Genomic DNA, 14,424 nt, shown 5'->3' with positions numbered 1-14,424 from the left:
CGAATTCTCAACATTTGCTGCAACATGGACAGCAGAGGAGGAGATAATGCTAAGTGAAATAAGTCAAGCAGAGAAAGACAACTATCATATGATTTCTCTCATTTATGGAACATAAGAACTAGGAAGGTCGGTAGGGGAAGAAAGGGATAAAGAAAGGGGGGGTAATCAGAAGGGGGAATGAACCATGAGAGACTATGGACTCTGAGAAACAAACTAAGGGCCTCAGAGGGGAGGGGGGCGGGGGAATGGGATAGACTGGTGATGGGTAGTAAGGAGGGCACGTATTGCATGGTGCACTGGGTGTTATATGCAACTAATGAATCATTGAGCTTTACATCGGAAACCGGGGATGTACTGTATGGTGACTAACATAATATAATAAAAAATCATTAATTAAAAAAAAATAAAAAATAAAAAAATAAAATGGAAAAAAAATTCACAAAATTCAAAACTTTTGCAATATACTAAGAAAAAAATCTATGTATACAATGTCACAATACTATTTTTAAAATTATGTTCAGATTCACTCTGTGTCCTTTTTCATGTCTGTTCAGCATATAACGGATGAGGACTTTATATATGTGATTTCAACTAAAAAAAAAATTAAAATAGGAGAAAACAAAAAAAAAGTAAGAAAATAAATATTCTCATGTAGAACACATTGTCTTACTAACTCCAGTGGACAATTCTGTCTACCAAATAACGTAAGAGTTAAAATTAACTCAAAAGTAAAATATCAAGAATTTCATTTATTATAGTGATTAAAAAAAGACTGGAACTAGACTTTATTTGGAGTCTGACCCCATCTTTATTAATAATATGGCCTTTCCTTAAAGACTGCTTCAGTTTTCCCTTCTTCAAAATTACTTTAACAATGTTATAGTAAACAAAGGAGACAGTACATTAAAAAAGGATAGCATGGAGTCAACCACTACTAACTCAAAAGAAATGATGTTATTAATGAACCAGGCCAATGGAATTGTGGAGTCTTCTGACCCTTGCTGTTCACAAAATGTATGCACAAGGTAATTTACTAGACTGGTAAATTAGGTGCTAATTTTCTATGGAAAATAATGAGAAATCTATTTTTTTCATTTATTTCTCAAACATGTCATTGAGAAACTAAGCAAAGTCACTTTGTCTTTATTTTTTCTGGGTAACCTACTCCTGAGGAGATATCTTTCTCCTACTTGCATCCTTCCAATACTTTAACAAGAATCCCTAAGTTGCAAGTTGAAAAGCAGTGTGAAAAATCTCATTTGGACGATTAGTTCCTGCATTTAAAGTTATTCTATAGGACTATGGCCCCACACTGTTAATCATGATCAGCTTCAGGAGGTGTGACTGCTGCAGACTTCGATTTTCTATGTTAAATATGTAGGCTATATTAAAATTTGCTATCATGGTATATGGTTTTTTTTGGGGGGGGGGACTTTTAAAAAAATGTGTAAAATACCCATATCCTTCCTTGAGAATTTAATAAAAAAAACCTTGAGGATTTCTTGACAATCCCTATTAGATTGCCTGAACCACAAGGAAATTTTTCTACAGAGAGGAAAAATGATTTACTTCTCTATAGGAATGTGAGTGAGAGAACGTATGAAGAGCCTCATTATTTTCTGTGTCCGAAGGAAAGGAACTGGGCTGGGGGGGCCAGCGGGGTAACAGAGTCTGTATACCATACTGGGTCTGAAATGTGTCTCCTGTGCCTACTAGACCAGAAAGTAAGCTCCAGGCCTTAGAGAGGCACCCTATGTGCCATACAAATCAGTCAGTTTGCTCAAGTTCTCCTCTTTCCCAAGTTACACCAGTGAAGGGTGCCCATGTCCAGCAAAGAACAGTGCTGTGGCCCACTGGCTCTTTCTACCCTATCCAACATGGGGAGAAGTGGGTAGAATTAGCACTGAGACAAAGCTCTTCAAAACACCCATCCCAACTTCCCCAAACCACTACACCACAAATAAGCTGATTAAAACCACAGTACAGTTAACCTTATTATTTTCCCTTCTCTTCTTTGGGAATGACAAACAAACAATCATCTATGGACATTCTCAGACAATCTATCTTGACTGCTGATCCTGGACAGACCTCTTCTCCAAGAACATAAGAGGTTAAGTAGGTAGGTAGGGTTCGAGTCATTATTTTAGTCCTGGTGGTTCTTGCTTTAATTTCTTTTACGTACAAGTTCCCACGCAAATATGTATTTTAACAAAGTGTTCCATAGATTATTAAAAAAAGTCAGTGACTTGAGTATCTTCTTGATAATGATACTGATTTTCAGTAAGGAAAAATAATCCCCAAATAGGAGGCAACAAAACAGAAATACAATAATGACGGCTTTCTAACAAATTGAAAACACTGAAGTTGGCCTCAAGTTTCTTCAACATAGTAATATAGGACAAACAAACAAACAAAAACAACAACAACAACAAAGTACCAGGATATCCATAGAGTATTGACAAAAAAAAAAATATTGTGACTCACAACTTCTATATCTAGCCAGTGTGTTCTTCTAACATGAATTCAATAGAAAGATATAATCTTAAAAGTTCTAAGATTATTTTGTTGGCATATCCGACAAACAATTGGTGATAAAAAATTTGAAATGAAGGTGGATGAAATAATAAATATTTTCTAAAAAATGAGAAACAATCATATAACTCAGTATTGTCTGAATAGTTGTAACAGTTACAGAATGTAATTGCAAATATCAAGATAATTCTTTTAAAAAGTACAAAATGGGGGCGCCTGGGTGGCACAGTGGTTAAGCGTCTGCCTTCGGCTCAGGGCGTGATCCCGGCGTTATGGGATGGAGCCCCACATCAGGCTCCTCTGCTATGAGCCTGCTTCTTCCTCTCCCACTCCCCCTGCTTGTGTTCCCTCTCTCGCTGGCTGTCTCTACCTCTGTCGAATAAATTAATTAAAAATAAATCTTAAAAAAATAATAAAAATAAAAAGTACAAAATGATCAAAGTTAAAAAAAAAAAAATCTGAACCTAAATCCCAGGCAATTCCTAAAAGGACTCGGAATTAACAGTAGTGCTAAACTGTAAAAAAGTCTGTTTAATTCTCATGTAACAACAGAAACTACCTATAAACAGCATTTTGTTTCTATTATCGATAAAGAAAAATCACACATGCAGTATCTTAAAAGAATTCATTGGAAAAAAACACCATGTACTTCTTTAAAAATCAAAAACAATGAATACAATAATTTCATCAAGATGAAATTTGTTATGAAAAGAATTCTACATGCATTTCAAATTCCCTTTTAAACAATCTCACAGTGAATCCAAATTACAATTATCATTTATGTTTTTATATAAATATATTTATATATTACACATTTATTTGTAAGAAAATTTTTCTATCATTTATCATTCCCTTTTAAACAATCTCACAGTGAATCCAAAATATAAATGATAATTAGTATTACTAGTCCCTGTACTTAGTCCCCTGTGCTTAAATAAACTTCAATTGTAATTAACAGTAAAAACAAATATTTAAATAGCACCTACTTACTAGGCTGGAAAACAAGTACATTAACTTATTTTATCCTCAATCTTCTTTTAGGTTAGTAATCTTATTCCCATTTTATATGTGAGAAAATGCCCAGAAATTTAAAGGATTTGCCAAAGAAAAAAAAAATACTGGAGGGGTGCCTGGGTGGCTCAGTTGGTTAAGGGTCCGCCTCGGCTCAGGTCACGATCCCAGGGTCCTGGGATAGAGCCCTATGTCCTGCTCCCTGCTCAGTAGAGAGCCTGCTTCTCCCTCTTCCTCTGCCTGCCACTCCCCCTGCTCATGTGCACTGCCAAATAAAAAAGGAAATCTTTAAGAAAAAGAAAAAAATACTGCAAAGGTGCACCTGGGTCACTCAGTCACAAGCATCTGCCTTTGGCTCAGGTCATGATCCTGGAGTCCCAGGATCTAGCCCCACTTCTGTTCCTCCCTCTCCATACCGCCCCCCCCCCCCGCCACTTGCACTCTCTCTCAAATAAATAAAATCTTAAATTAAAAAAAAATACTGCAAAAATTTAGCTTTGAACTCAGACCATCTGGCTCCAGAATCCAGGCAGTTCTGGATATCCAATTCACCCTACAGCTTCTCTAATGAAGGGGAATAGAAGAAACATACTTTTAAAAATCTCAAATGGTCCTTTCTTCTTAGTAATTACTTAGGCAAGAAGGCAGAGTAGGAACTGGTTAGAGAATGGAGAACATGGAACACCAGAACTATGATTGAACAAAGACCCTGCTTTCTGACTCTCGGGTGGTCCTCATTGATAATAGATTGTCCTAGTCAGATTCGCAGGCTCTGCCCTTACTAATATATAGGGTTTCTCTGGGATTCCACTGGCACAAGCTCCCTGCCCTGAATCTTCCTAAGGAACTTATTCCCCTCCCTTTCTCTCAGTGAAGGCTTCTCAAGCTTCCACTCAGAGGTTCTCTATTTCTTTACTCTTTCCCCAACATTTATCTTGAGCCCACAATATGTTGAGAGGCAGGTATTTTTTTATTTATATCTCGGGTAAGACAGGCAGACACACACAGAACACCGTAAGATGGGATTTAAAACAGCATGGTCTAAAATGTATCACTCTTTCCCTTTACAGTTTAAGTATATTTTTATTTGTGTGCACTTGTGCTATGTAATTTTGATTTTTTAAAAATATATTAATTTTCAGTTTCAATGGTAATTGGGAAGGCAGAATTACTTACTCAATAATAGTGTAGAAGGACATCTCCAATGGACGCAGACTCTCCTACAAATATTCACATGGTGAAGCTATATGAACATAAACTGCTCATGAAAATCAACTTTCTTCTTTTACAGACAGTTGACCACAGACTCTTAAATGACATGTAAACAAAACGGTATCCCATTTGTTCCTTTTTCTTCCCCAAATCGGAGATACAAAAGACAGACAAGAGCATGGTATTCCAACAATTGTTAAATTCTTTTACTTACAGCCCTCATAGATGTCCGTAGGAATATGGACTGCGGCATGTTGATAGGATATCTGTCGTCCAAAATTAGCATCATCAATAAAAACAGGTTTTATCCTCTGGCTGCCTGGCTCACTCTCATTTTTTTCAGGCTGTATCAGAAAATTTAGACAATAAAAAGAATATTACAACTTGAGATAACAGATACTGTCTCACATTCCTGTCTTCCTTTGACAAATGCCTGGTCTTCAAAAAAACAGATCTACAAGAATATTTAAAAACACAGTACCATGATGACATCTAGACTTAATGTGGTACTTGTTTTGCAATATATAGAAATATCAATAATTATATTGTACACCTGAAACTAATATGTTATATATTAAATACAGAGTAAAAAAAGAAACCATGTAGAAAAAACATTGTAAAAAAATATAGCACCATAATGACATCAGATACACAAATTATATTCAGGTATCAGAATTAGCACTATACTTATATTATTCACATTAAAATCTAACTTCTCTCCTCATTTCTTCAATGCTGGAGTCAGGCAGGATCAACCTGAGGGGACCAGAGCTTTTTCACAAGCAGTACTTATTAAAATGTACATTTATAGAACAGGATAAATTCCTTTAAACACAATTGAATTAAAATTATCCCTCGATACATATTTCACTATCTATGCTACTAAATTTTTATTATGCAGTTGAGGATAATTCTTGGTTTGACAACTCATGATAAACATGACTGCAAAAAGATAGCAATGAAGGATTATTTTTTTATCATGTTCCTTTGATTTTTGCACATTTTCCAGTTGTAACAATTTTTGTTTTAAAAATAAAGTATACTGGAAAAGATCTTTTGTAACTAAGCACTATTGAATCCTAACTGCAACCATTTTGTCTCCTGAGGTAGGAGGTAAGGTCTAATCAATAATGATTCAAGAAAAGCCCACAGGAGTTTAAGGTTGAGAATTAATTTTCTACCTATTCAAACTAGGCTTTTGATACTGAATTACCTTATTACCCTCCCCTAGCAGGAAACTGAGAATCGCCTTCACTGATCCAAAATGCATCTCTGTAACGTTTTTTGTTGCTGTTGTTTTGGCTAATTATGTTAATTTTTCCCCCATTTCAAATACAGTTGTTTTAAACTCTGCCCTTTTTTAAAAATTAAGTTCAGATCTGTATTTTCAACTCAATGTTGGAAACTGTTTTCCATATTCCAAAGGTAATCTCCTCAAAACCAAACTGAAAAACAATCACATTTGACTCTTTTCGGCAGCACACTACAGTGATGCAAGCGATAACAAGAGAAAGACATAACTGGACAACCAGAAAATTTCCTAAGAAGGCTGGAAGACAGTGCCAACAACATAAAGTCAGCAGGTTTACAAAGAACTGTGTTCAACTGTCCATACAGCCCCAAACACTGAAATGATCAAATAACACATCAGTATTCTGAGATATTAGGACACGTGTACGTGTGTGTGTGTGTGTGTGTGTGTGTGTGTGTGTGTTTATTTTTTCCCAGGGAAAAATACAACGTTGGAAATATTTAGACATAGATATGAGCAATATGGCCTTAAACAACAAAAACAAACAAAAAAACCCAATGGCTTCCAAAGCAGCAAATCCAACCCATCATTAGGTAATGAAATCAATTTCACAGTTACTTAATAAGCCAAGTTATTCTTTAAATGAAACATTAAACTCAGTTATGACCAAATTATTTAAGTGAAACGTACTTTATTTTTTTTAAAACAAATTTTAAGACTTCATTTGTCAGAGAGAAAGAGAGAGAGAGTGCAAGCAGGGGAGTAGCAGGCAGAGGAAAAAGCAGACTCCCTGCTGAGAAGGGAGGCCTATCTGAGATTTGATCCCAGGACCCTGAGATCATGACCTGAGCTGAAGGCAGACGCTTAACCGACTGAGCCACCCAGGCATCTCTAAGTGAAATATATTTTAAAAATATATAAAAGTACACTCTATATATTATGATGTAGAGCTATTTTGTGAAATTTGTGTTTCTGATAGGACTGTGTATATATGTGCATATATATGTACCATATGTGCATAGTTAGACTGTGATGTAGACTGTAAAACAGGTCATTGACAAAAATATTTGAAAACTGATCACCGATTTATTTTATATGAAAGCCATGAATATCTAATAGTTAACCCACAAAGAAATTGAATATATAACAAAACAGTAGTGTTTCAAGTCTAAAATTTGGAAAAAAATACCTTCACACAGGTATCATTAATCATACTCTTTTCTAAAAGAAAGGTGGGGGGTACGTGCACGCATGCCCCGCGTGGAGAAGAAAGTGAAGCGTTATAAGGAAAATAGAAACCAGAGAGCAAAAGGAATTCTGAATCTAACACATCAGCCTTGACTGCAATAGTTATTTAATAAAGAATGAAAATAACCGGGATTCAGCTGTGGATTCAACCACAGATTCTAACACATTTAAAAACTCACCCCGGGGCACCTGGGTGGCTCAATTGTTAAGCGTCTGCCTTAGGCTAGTCATGATCCCAGGGTCCTCGGATTGTGTCCCGCATGGGACTCCCCGCTCAGCGGAAAGCCTGCTTCTCCCTCTCCCTCTGCTTGTGTTCCCTCTCTCGCTGTGTCTTTCTCGTCAAGTAAATAAAATCTTAAAAAAAACCACACACACACACACACACAACTCATACTCCATTGTCTGTTCCTGAGCACTACTGACTTGAATAAGGAAAGGGGAACATTAAAACAAAGAACTTTCAACAATAAGCTGAATGTAAAGAGGACACCAACTACGAATGATGTCCCTATTTTTCTCATCTGAAAATATTCTGAAAATCTCAACATTTACAATGGTTTCTCGAAGTATGGTCCTTAGAGAAGCAGCAGCCACTGAAATTTGTTAAATGTGGGCTCTCATGTCCCAATCCTAGATCTACTCAGAAACGCCAGGGAAGGGCGGAGCAATCCGCAGGGTAACAAGCCCTCCAGGTGATCTGGTACTCGCTAAAATTGGGGGTCCACTGTTTTAAAAAAATAACAGTTTAAATTAGTCACACGCTTTTACTTGGAACTACTAATGAAAAAATTCGGGTTGATCACTACTATGCATATCAATTAATTTTTTTTTAACCCTCCACGTGTAAGTTTTATGATTTGCGAATAGAAGCATGCAAATGGTAATACGGTGAGGAATATTTGTCACAAGATGTTTTCAAAACGGAGTGGCGCCTGGCCCCGTCAGCTGACTGTCCAACTCTTGGTTTCAGTTCTGGTCATGATCTTAGATCAAGGCGCCTCTCCCCCCAACATTGTCTGCCTGAGATTCTCAATCTCCCTCTCCTCTGTCCCTCCCCCTGCTTATACGCGTGCCTGCTCTCCCTTCTCCCTGTGTGTGCTCTCTCTCTCAAATAAATCTTTTTTTAAAAAAGAGTTGTTTTAAGAGACAAAAATCCTTCAAGATACTCTAGGGGCTAGTGCCATACTGACCGAAGTTGGGGAAATGCTGTTCCATTACGAAACAAACCACACTGGCACAGCAAAGGCTCTGAGACAGGACTCACTCAAGAGTTTAACCCAGCGTTCTCAAGCTTACGTGAACCTGGGATTTTGTTTTCCATTTAATACCTCTTACAAAGAGCACACTTACAAAATCCCATAGAAAAGCCGAGTGGGAAGCACGGTCGTTGAAAGATTTGGTTCTACGCTGTTGCATTAATAACTTCAGGCTTGAGCTACTCACCATTCCTTGGCCTTCAGTTTTCTGACTTACAAATAAATGATGTAAGGCTATAGGTGGTGCTTTTATCTCGTGGGCCTAATCAGAATCACCTGGGGAACCTCAGGACCCACCAATGAAGACGTGATCACAATGAGGAGGCTGTCCTTTGAAAGAATCTCTCAGCTGGCTCTAATATTCTCTCCTATCTTAAATTAAGAACCCTCAAGCTAAGAATCTGTAGTCATTTTCAGGTCTGAAAAAATTATAATCCCGTCTCTATAATTTTAGAAAATTACACATACTTTCCATAAGCCTACCTTTCCCAGAGATTCCATTTACATGTATTTCTAGCCAATTTTACTAGGCATATATGAAAAGTAGAAGGATCAGATGATGGATAATAGATAATGAAGTACACGCGTGTATTAGGGTTAGGAATGTGTGGATATGTGCAAGTATTTCATTCATTCAGTCACTTGAGACTTATTTGTTGGTAGACTGAAGGAGAGAAGGATTTATTGATATTATGTTTATAGAAATGCCACTTATTATCTAAATCTGGAAACAAGTTAAATGTTCAACAATAGCAAAATGTCACAATTGTTACAGATACAATTGTGTGTTATTAAGTAATATAAAAGAGTAATTACATTGGAATGCATATATAAATTATGTTCATTTAAAAATGACTTTAAGCATAAAAAGGAAATATTAAGCAAAAAGAAGGAAAAAAAGGCCTATTACTTTTTTTAAAAGATTTTATTTATTTGAGATAGTGAGCAAGAGAGCACGAGTGGGGGGGGGAGGCAGAGGGAGAGGGAAAAGCAGGCTCTCCACTGACTAGAAGGTCGATCCCAGGACCCTGGGATCATGACCTGAGCTGAAGATAGACGCTTAACCTATTGAGTCACCCAGGTGGCACCAAGGCCTCTTATTTTGAGAGAAAGAGAGGTAGAGGGAGAAATGAATGGATGAGTATAAAGCAAACCATATAAGCACTATGGTTGGTTTTCTAGTTATGAGATATAAATATATATTTCATGTTTGTGTTTTCTTGTTTTTTTCCAATATACAATGAACATGTATTTTTATTTTAAAAAACTTAATTTTTGTTTTAAGCCCTTTGTAGAGTGATTTTAAGTATTGTATGATTATCTTACAAAGATAAAAGTTGTTTACATTTCCTCTGAATCCTCTCACTCTTAAAAAGAGTAAGTTTTAAATACATTTTATGGAGATTCTTGCACTTTTAAGTTACCATATAAAGAGCTTTTAGGAATAACTTTAAAACAATAATGTCGTTTTCAAAATATAAAAAAATTATTAATGTACTTCTCAACTTGTATAATCATGTGTCAGAACTAGTTTTAATGCACAGTTGATAAATATGGCTGCTCTCCATGGTTCTTCCTGTTGTAGTCTCCATAAACTGAAATAATTCCATGAAAATATTAGACCTTCTAAATGTAACTCATTTATTTCCTTAAACTTATGAGATTACTGTAACTTACATATGATATCCTCATAAGTCATGTCTTTGCCCATCTTGATATATTATGGCATTATATAGTGTAATGAAAATATAGCAAGTATTAGAAACAAAAAAAAAGTGAGAAAAGGAATTTGGAGAAGAGCCTCTTAACATTTTTTTTTAATATGTTAACTAAAAATTTCAAATAAATTCTCCTCCTGGAATTAAGATTTCCTATTTACCAGAATACACAGGAGAAAAAATAAGTATATCTCTTGCCAACATTTTTCCCCCAAAATATCTCTCTTGGATTCTCCAGGCTACCCTATATTGAAGTGTACAGAGAAACTAAGCAGGCCTATTCTAAAATGTTTTTGAATGCATTTATTAGAACACATATGTGAAACATGAGAAGTATGTTTCTCATACTATTCATTCTCAATATAAATAATCTGTCGTTAAATAATACATCAGATCACTCAGAGACAAAGTACAGGCCAGTGTTGGATGGGTAGGCCATTCAATTTTACAAGCAGTACATGTTAGCAAATCTATTTTGGAAAGTCAAGATGATAAGTCTATGACAGATACAAAAGGCTCTTGCATATTTAATATGCAAATTTATCTCAAATGAAACATTCTTAGAATTGGTTATTTATACTAAAATATTTGCTTTTAATAATGTTTTAACTTTTTCATGTTAACTTTTATTAAAATGGAAAAAAATTCTGATAGCAGAATGTTCAGAAATTAAGTTTATATATTTTACCTAAATTGCAATTGAAAGTATCTTAATCACTTTGTCACAATTCAGACTACACATGCTTAATTAGAAACTCTGTTCACAATCATACTATGGCTAAGTTTAACCCCCCTGCTCTTTGCTATTTTTTGTGTTCCACAGCACTGTGAGAAAGCTAGTTGGCACTGAGAAAGAATGGTTCACTGAAACTCTTTATAGAAGTATCACAATTGGTATCTCTATTTCCCTAATGAAAACAAAGAGTTAAATGAATAAGTTCGTGTGTAATGATCCAAATTCTTTCATAACTAGAGACTATAGCCTGGTGTACAATTCTCCATATGTATTTTAAAATTTCCACCTCTAAACACATTCTTTTCTTTTTCACAACTGTTTCATAGATACTATTTACAACAGAAATCTGCAACTTTGACAACATAGCCTTAACTGATTTTAGATTTTATTTTTATTTTTTTTAGTTTTACTGGTATTCCCAGTATCAAATAAAATCTTGGATATATTTAATACACCTTTAGGCATGGCATTATCATCTAATATAAATAATTACCATGTATGTATTATATTTAAAATAGACTTTCTTAGTCACTAAATCTGAAAAGTCTGGTATACCAGCATGTTGGTATCAGCTCCATGGATTAAAAAGCAAGGTTGCCTGTGTAACCACTAGTTCACCCTTGGTATCTAAACATTCTGTGATGCTCCATTAGTTAAGGCTGGGCACCTGTTCTGACCCTACAGAGGAAAGGCTCCTTTTTTTTTTTTTTTTTTTAAGATTTATTTATTTGAGAGAGAGAGGAGGGGGAAGGGGTGGAAGGAGAGGGAGAGACAAATCTCAAGCAGACTCCCTACTGAGTGCAGAGCCCGACCCGGGGCTCGATCCCCCAACCCTGAGCCAAAACCAAGAGTCAGCTATTTAACCGACTTAGCCACCCAGGCACCCCGAAAGCTTCCTTTTTAGTAAATCATTTGCATCAATTAGAAACGGAGATTCATCAAAGCAGCTGCCAGCTGACCATGCTCAATTAATGAATAATGAAGAGAGAGAAAAAGGTGCTGAGCGTCTTCCAGCCTTAATCATTCTGGTCAGATTGTAAAGCCAGGCTGAATATTAAATAATGAATCCAGTTACAGCGGCAGTAAGAACATTGCTGTGTCTCCTGAGTTAATTGATTTGCGATGCTATTTTCACCTTGAGGATGCTATGACTCAGGGAAGTAGCCACTAAATGACTAGTGTTAGAAAGGAAACATGCGTTGGAGGACACAGTCTAAATTACACAGTAAAGACTTCAATATAACATTTGAATTTTGTTTTACTGAATCATAACAAGAATAAAAATTTTAAATTAATTTAACAAATGGCCATATTGTTCTTGCAGAAATGTATGATTTTAGCTAATCATAAAATGAAGAAATATGTTCATGAAGAAACAAAGGTTTTTTTAAATGAATTCAGAGGACTTCCCAGTTCTTCAGGTAATTAAAAAGTTATAATTCCTTAGCTTTACCCTTTAGCAGAAAAACTATGGCATTAATTCTTCAGAGGCAATTTACTCAATGCATTAATAAAAGAATGTTTTAAAGGTAACAAGAAAAGCAAATTTATAATATTAGTGGTCAAAAGAAAATTGAAGAAACAATTCTAGCTCTTAAAGATTAGATTCACTGTTAAGCCTCCACATATTCTTCTATTACTAATGATGACATAGAAAAGAGAAAGAAAAAATAGTCCGAAATAAGCAGAATTTCGGGGGGAAAGGAAAGAGTAAGCAGCTGAAATTCCCCAATAACAAAGACAGCAAGTTAAAAAATACTGCTATTAAAGCAATATATATATATATACATATATATATTTTCCATTTGTGTCAACTATACATCAATTAAATATTTATATACTACTTTCTAAATGGGACAGCGAGTCAAAAACAAGTACGAATGTAAAATAAAATACATAAAACAACTAAATTAACTGAAAAAGGGATACTGATCACTGCAATAACTTGTTCATTAAATTACATTTTACAAGTCAAAATAGACATTCCTTAAAGTATGTTGAGGTTGCTTGCTGAAGGTTACCATGATAAAAAGCTAAAATACAGAATCCAAGACATCCTCAAAATAAGATTGATGTATTTTAGTTTGCATGATGGATGAATGCATGTAAACCACCTATCCTAGGACCTAGCACCCAGGGAGAATGAGAGCCATTAGAATCCCGATAAGTGTGTAAGGGAAGTGTGATCACAAGAAGGCCTTGGGGCTGGTTTAAATCATGCCATGTAGTATGAAATCTTCAAATCACCAGCATTAGTAACGCATGTCACACTATCATATGTATGTACACTTAAGTAGATCTTTTTATTTTATATTAAATATGGTTATTTAAATATGTATATTTTTATATATAAATATGTAAATTAAATTTTGGAAAAAGGCTGATAGGATATTTTTCTCTGCTAAGGAATTATGAAATGGTATCTTAAGATATGAAAAGAACTATGTGATTTTAGAAAGTCTCAAAGTTCAATACAGCACTGCCCCCACGGAAACCATATAGTCTTATATATATTATATTATAGAAAATAAAACATTTAAGTGAGGCCATTTTATTTCTAAAAAATTAAAAGCACATTTTTATACATATTAGAACAGACAAATACACTTTATAAAATATTGTCAGGGTAAAAGATGCTTAAAAAACTGCAAGGTAAAATCAATTATTCTCTCTTAATATCCAAAGCAAAAACTGCCTAAAGCCATGTAACTAAGGGATAGTCAGAGCACCCAGACTCCAGGTCTCCACTATCCCACCAAACTTAAATGACACGAATACCTGTGTATGGCCTGCAAGACTCCGTATGTGTGCATTTCCTGCCAGACAACTCTTCCTGTTCTCCATATCCTTGCTCATTATGTTCCTGCCATACTGGCCTGTCTTCTGGTCCTTCCACATATGCTCTTCCTGGTCCAGACGTTCTGCGCTTGTTGTTCCCTTTGCTCGGAATGCTTTTCCTGCCCCCCCCCCCCTTTTTCATAGGACCATGGCATTCTTCAGGTCTCAGATGAAAAATCCTTTCTTGGAAATCCTCCATCTAAATTACCCTCCAAAGAATCTTGAATATATTACCCCATTTATCACCTGTAGAGCACTAATCTAACTGTACTTATTTAACCGTTTCTTTGCTCTATGTTTGCTGTCTCACTACACTAAAACATAATCTCCCTGAGGGCAGGAGACCTCACTGACATTGTTCAGTTGTATCCCTGGCACCTAGCACATCGCTTAGAACTTTGCTTGCCACATTAATGTTTTCTGAGTGAATAAATAAACTTGAACTTATGTTTCCTGATCCCCAAACTTATGCTTTTTCCATTACACTAAGAAGCAAGCACAAAATTGGAAGCAGTTTGGTAAATGGACAGACAGTGCCTCAGTCAGGAATCTAGGTTCTCATTTTCATTTCAACTCTGAATCCTCACCTTTCCTCCCTCCCTCTCTATCCCTTCCTTCCTT

General features: G+C 35.5%; 1 protein-coding gene across 8 annotated transcripts in view; it reads right to left on the bottom strand.

Moving 5' to 3' along the window:
* Window positions 1-14,424, bottom strand: part of CACNA2D1 (calcium voltage-gated channel auxiliary subunit alpha2delta 1) — a 485,973-nt gene that overhangs the window by 165,438 nt on the left and 306,111 nt on the right. For all 8 annotated transcript variants that reach the window (XM_087861132.1, XM_087861133.1, XM_087861134.1 and 5 more), the window contains exon 6: window positions 4,970-5,099. In XM_087861132.1, coding sequence (XP_087717258.1) covers window positions 4,970-5,099 — 130 coding nt within the window. The remainder of the gene's footprint in view (window positions 1-4,969; window positions 5,100-14,424) is intronic.

Source organism: Ursus americanus, chromosome 3 (assembly GCF_024610735.1).
Source record: "Ursus americanus isolate L20-20 chromosome 3, mUrsAme1.1.p, whole genome shotgun sequence".
In the NCBI taxonomy this organism is placed as follows: Eukaryota; Metazoa; Chordata; class Mammalia; order Carnivora; family Ursidae; genus Ursus; species Ursus americanus.
The sequence above is the reverse complement of the archived record's forward strand: the minus strand, read 5'-3'. Positions and strand labels throughout refer to the sequence as shown.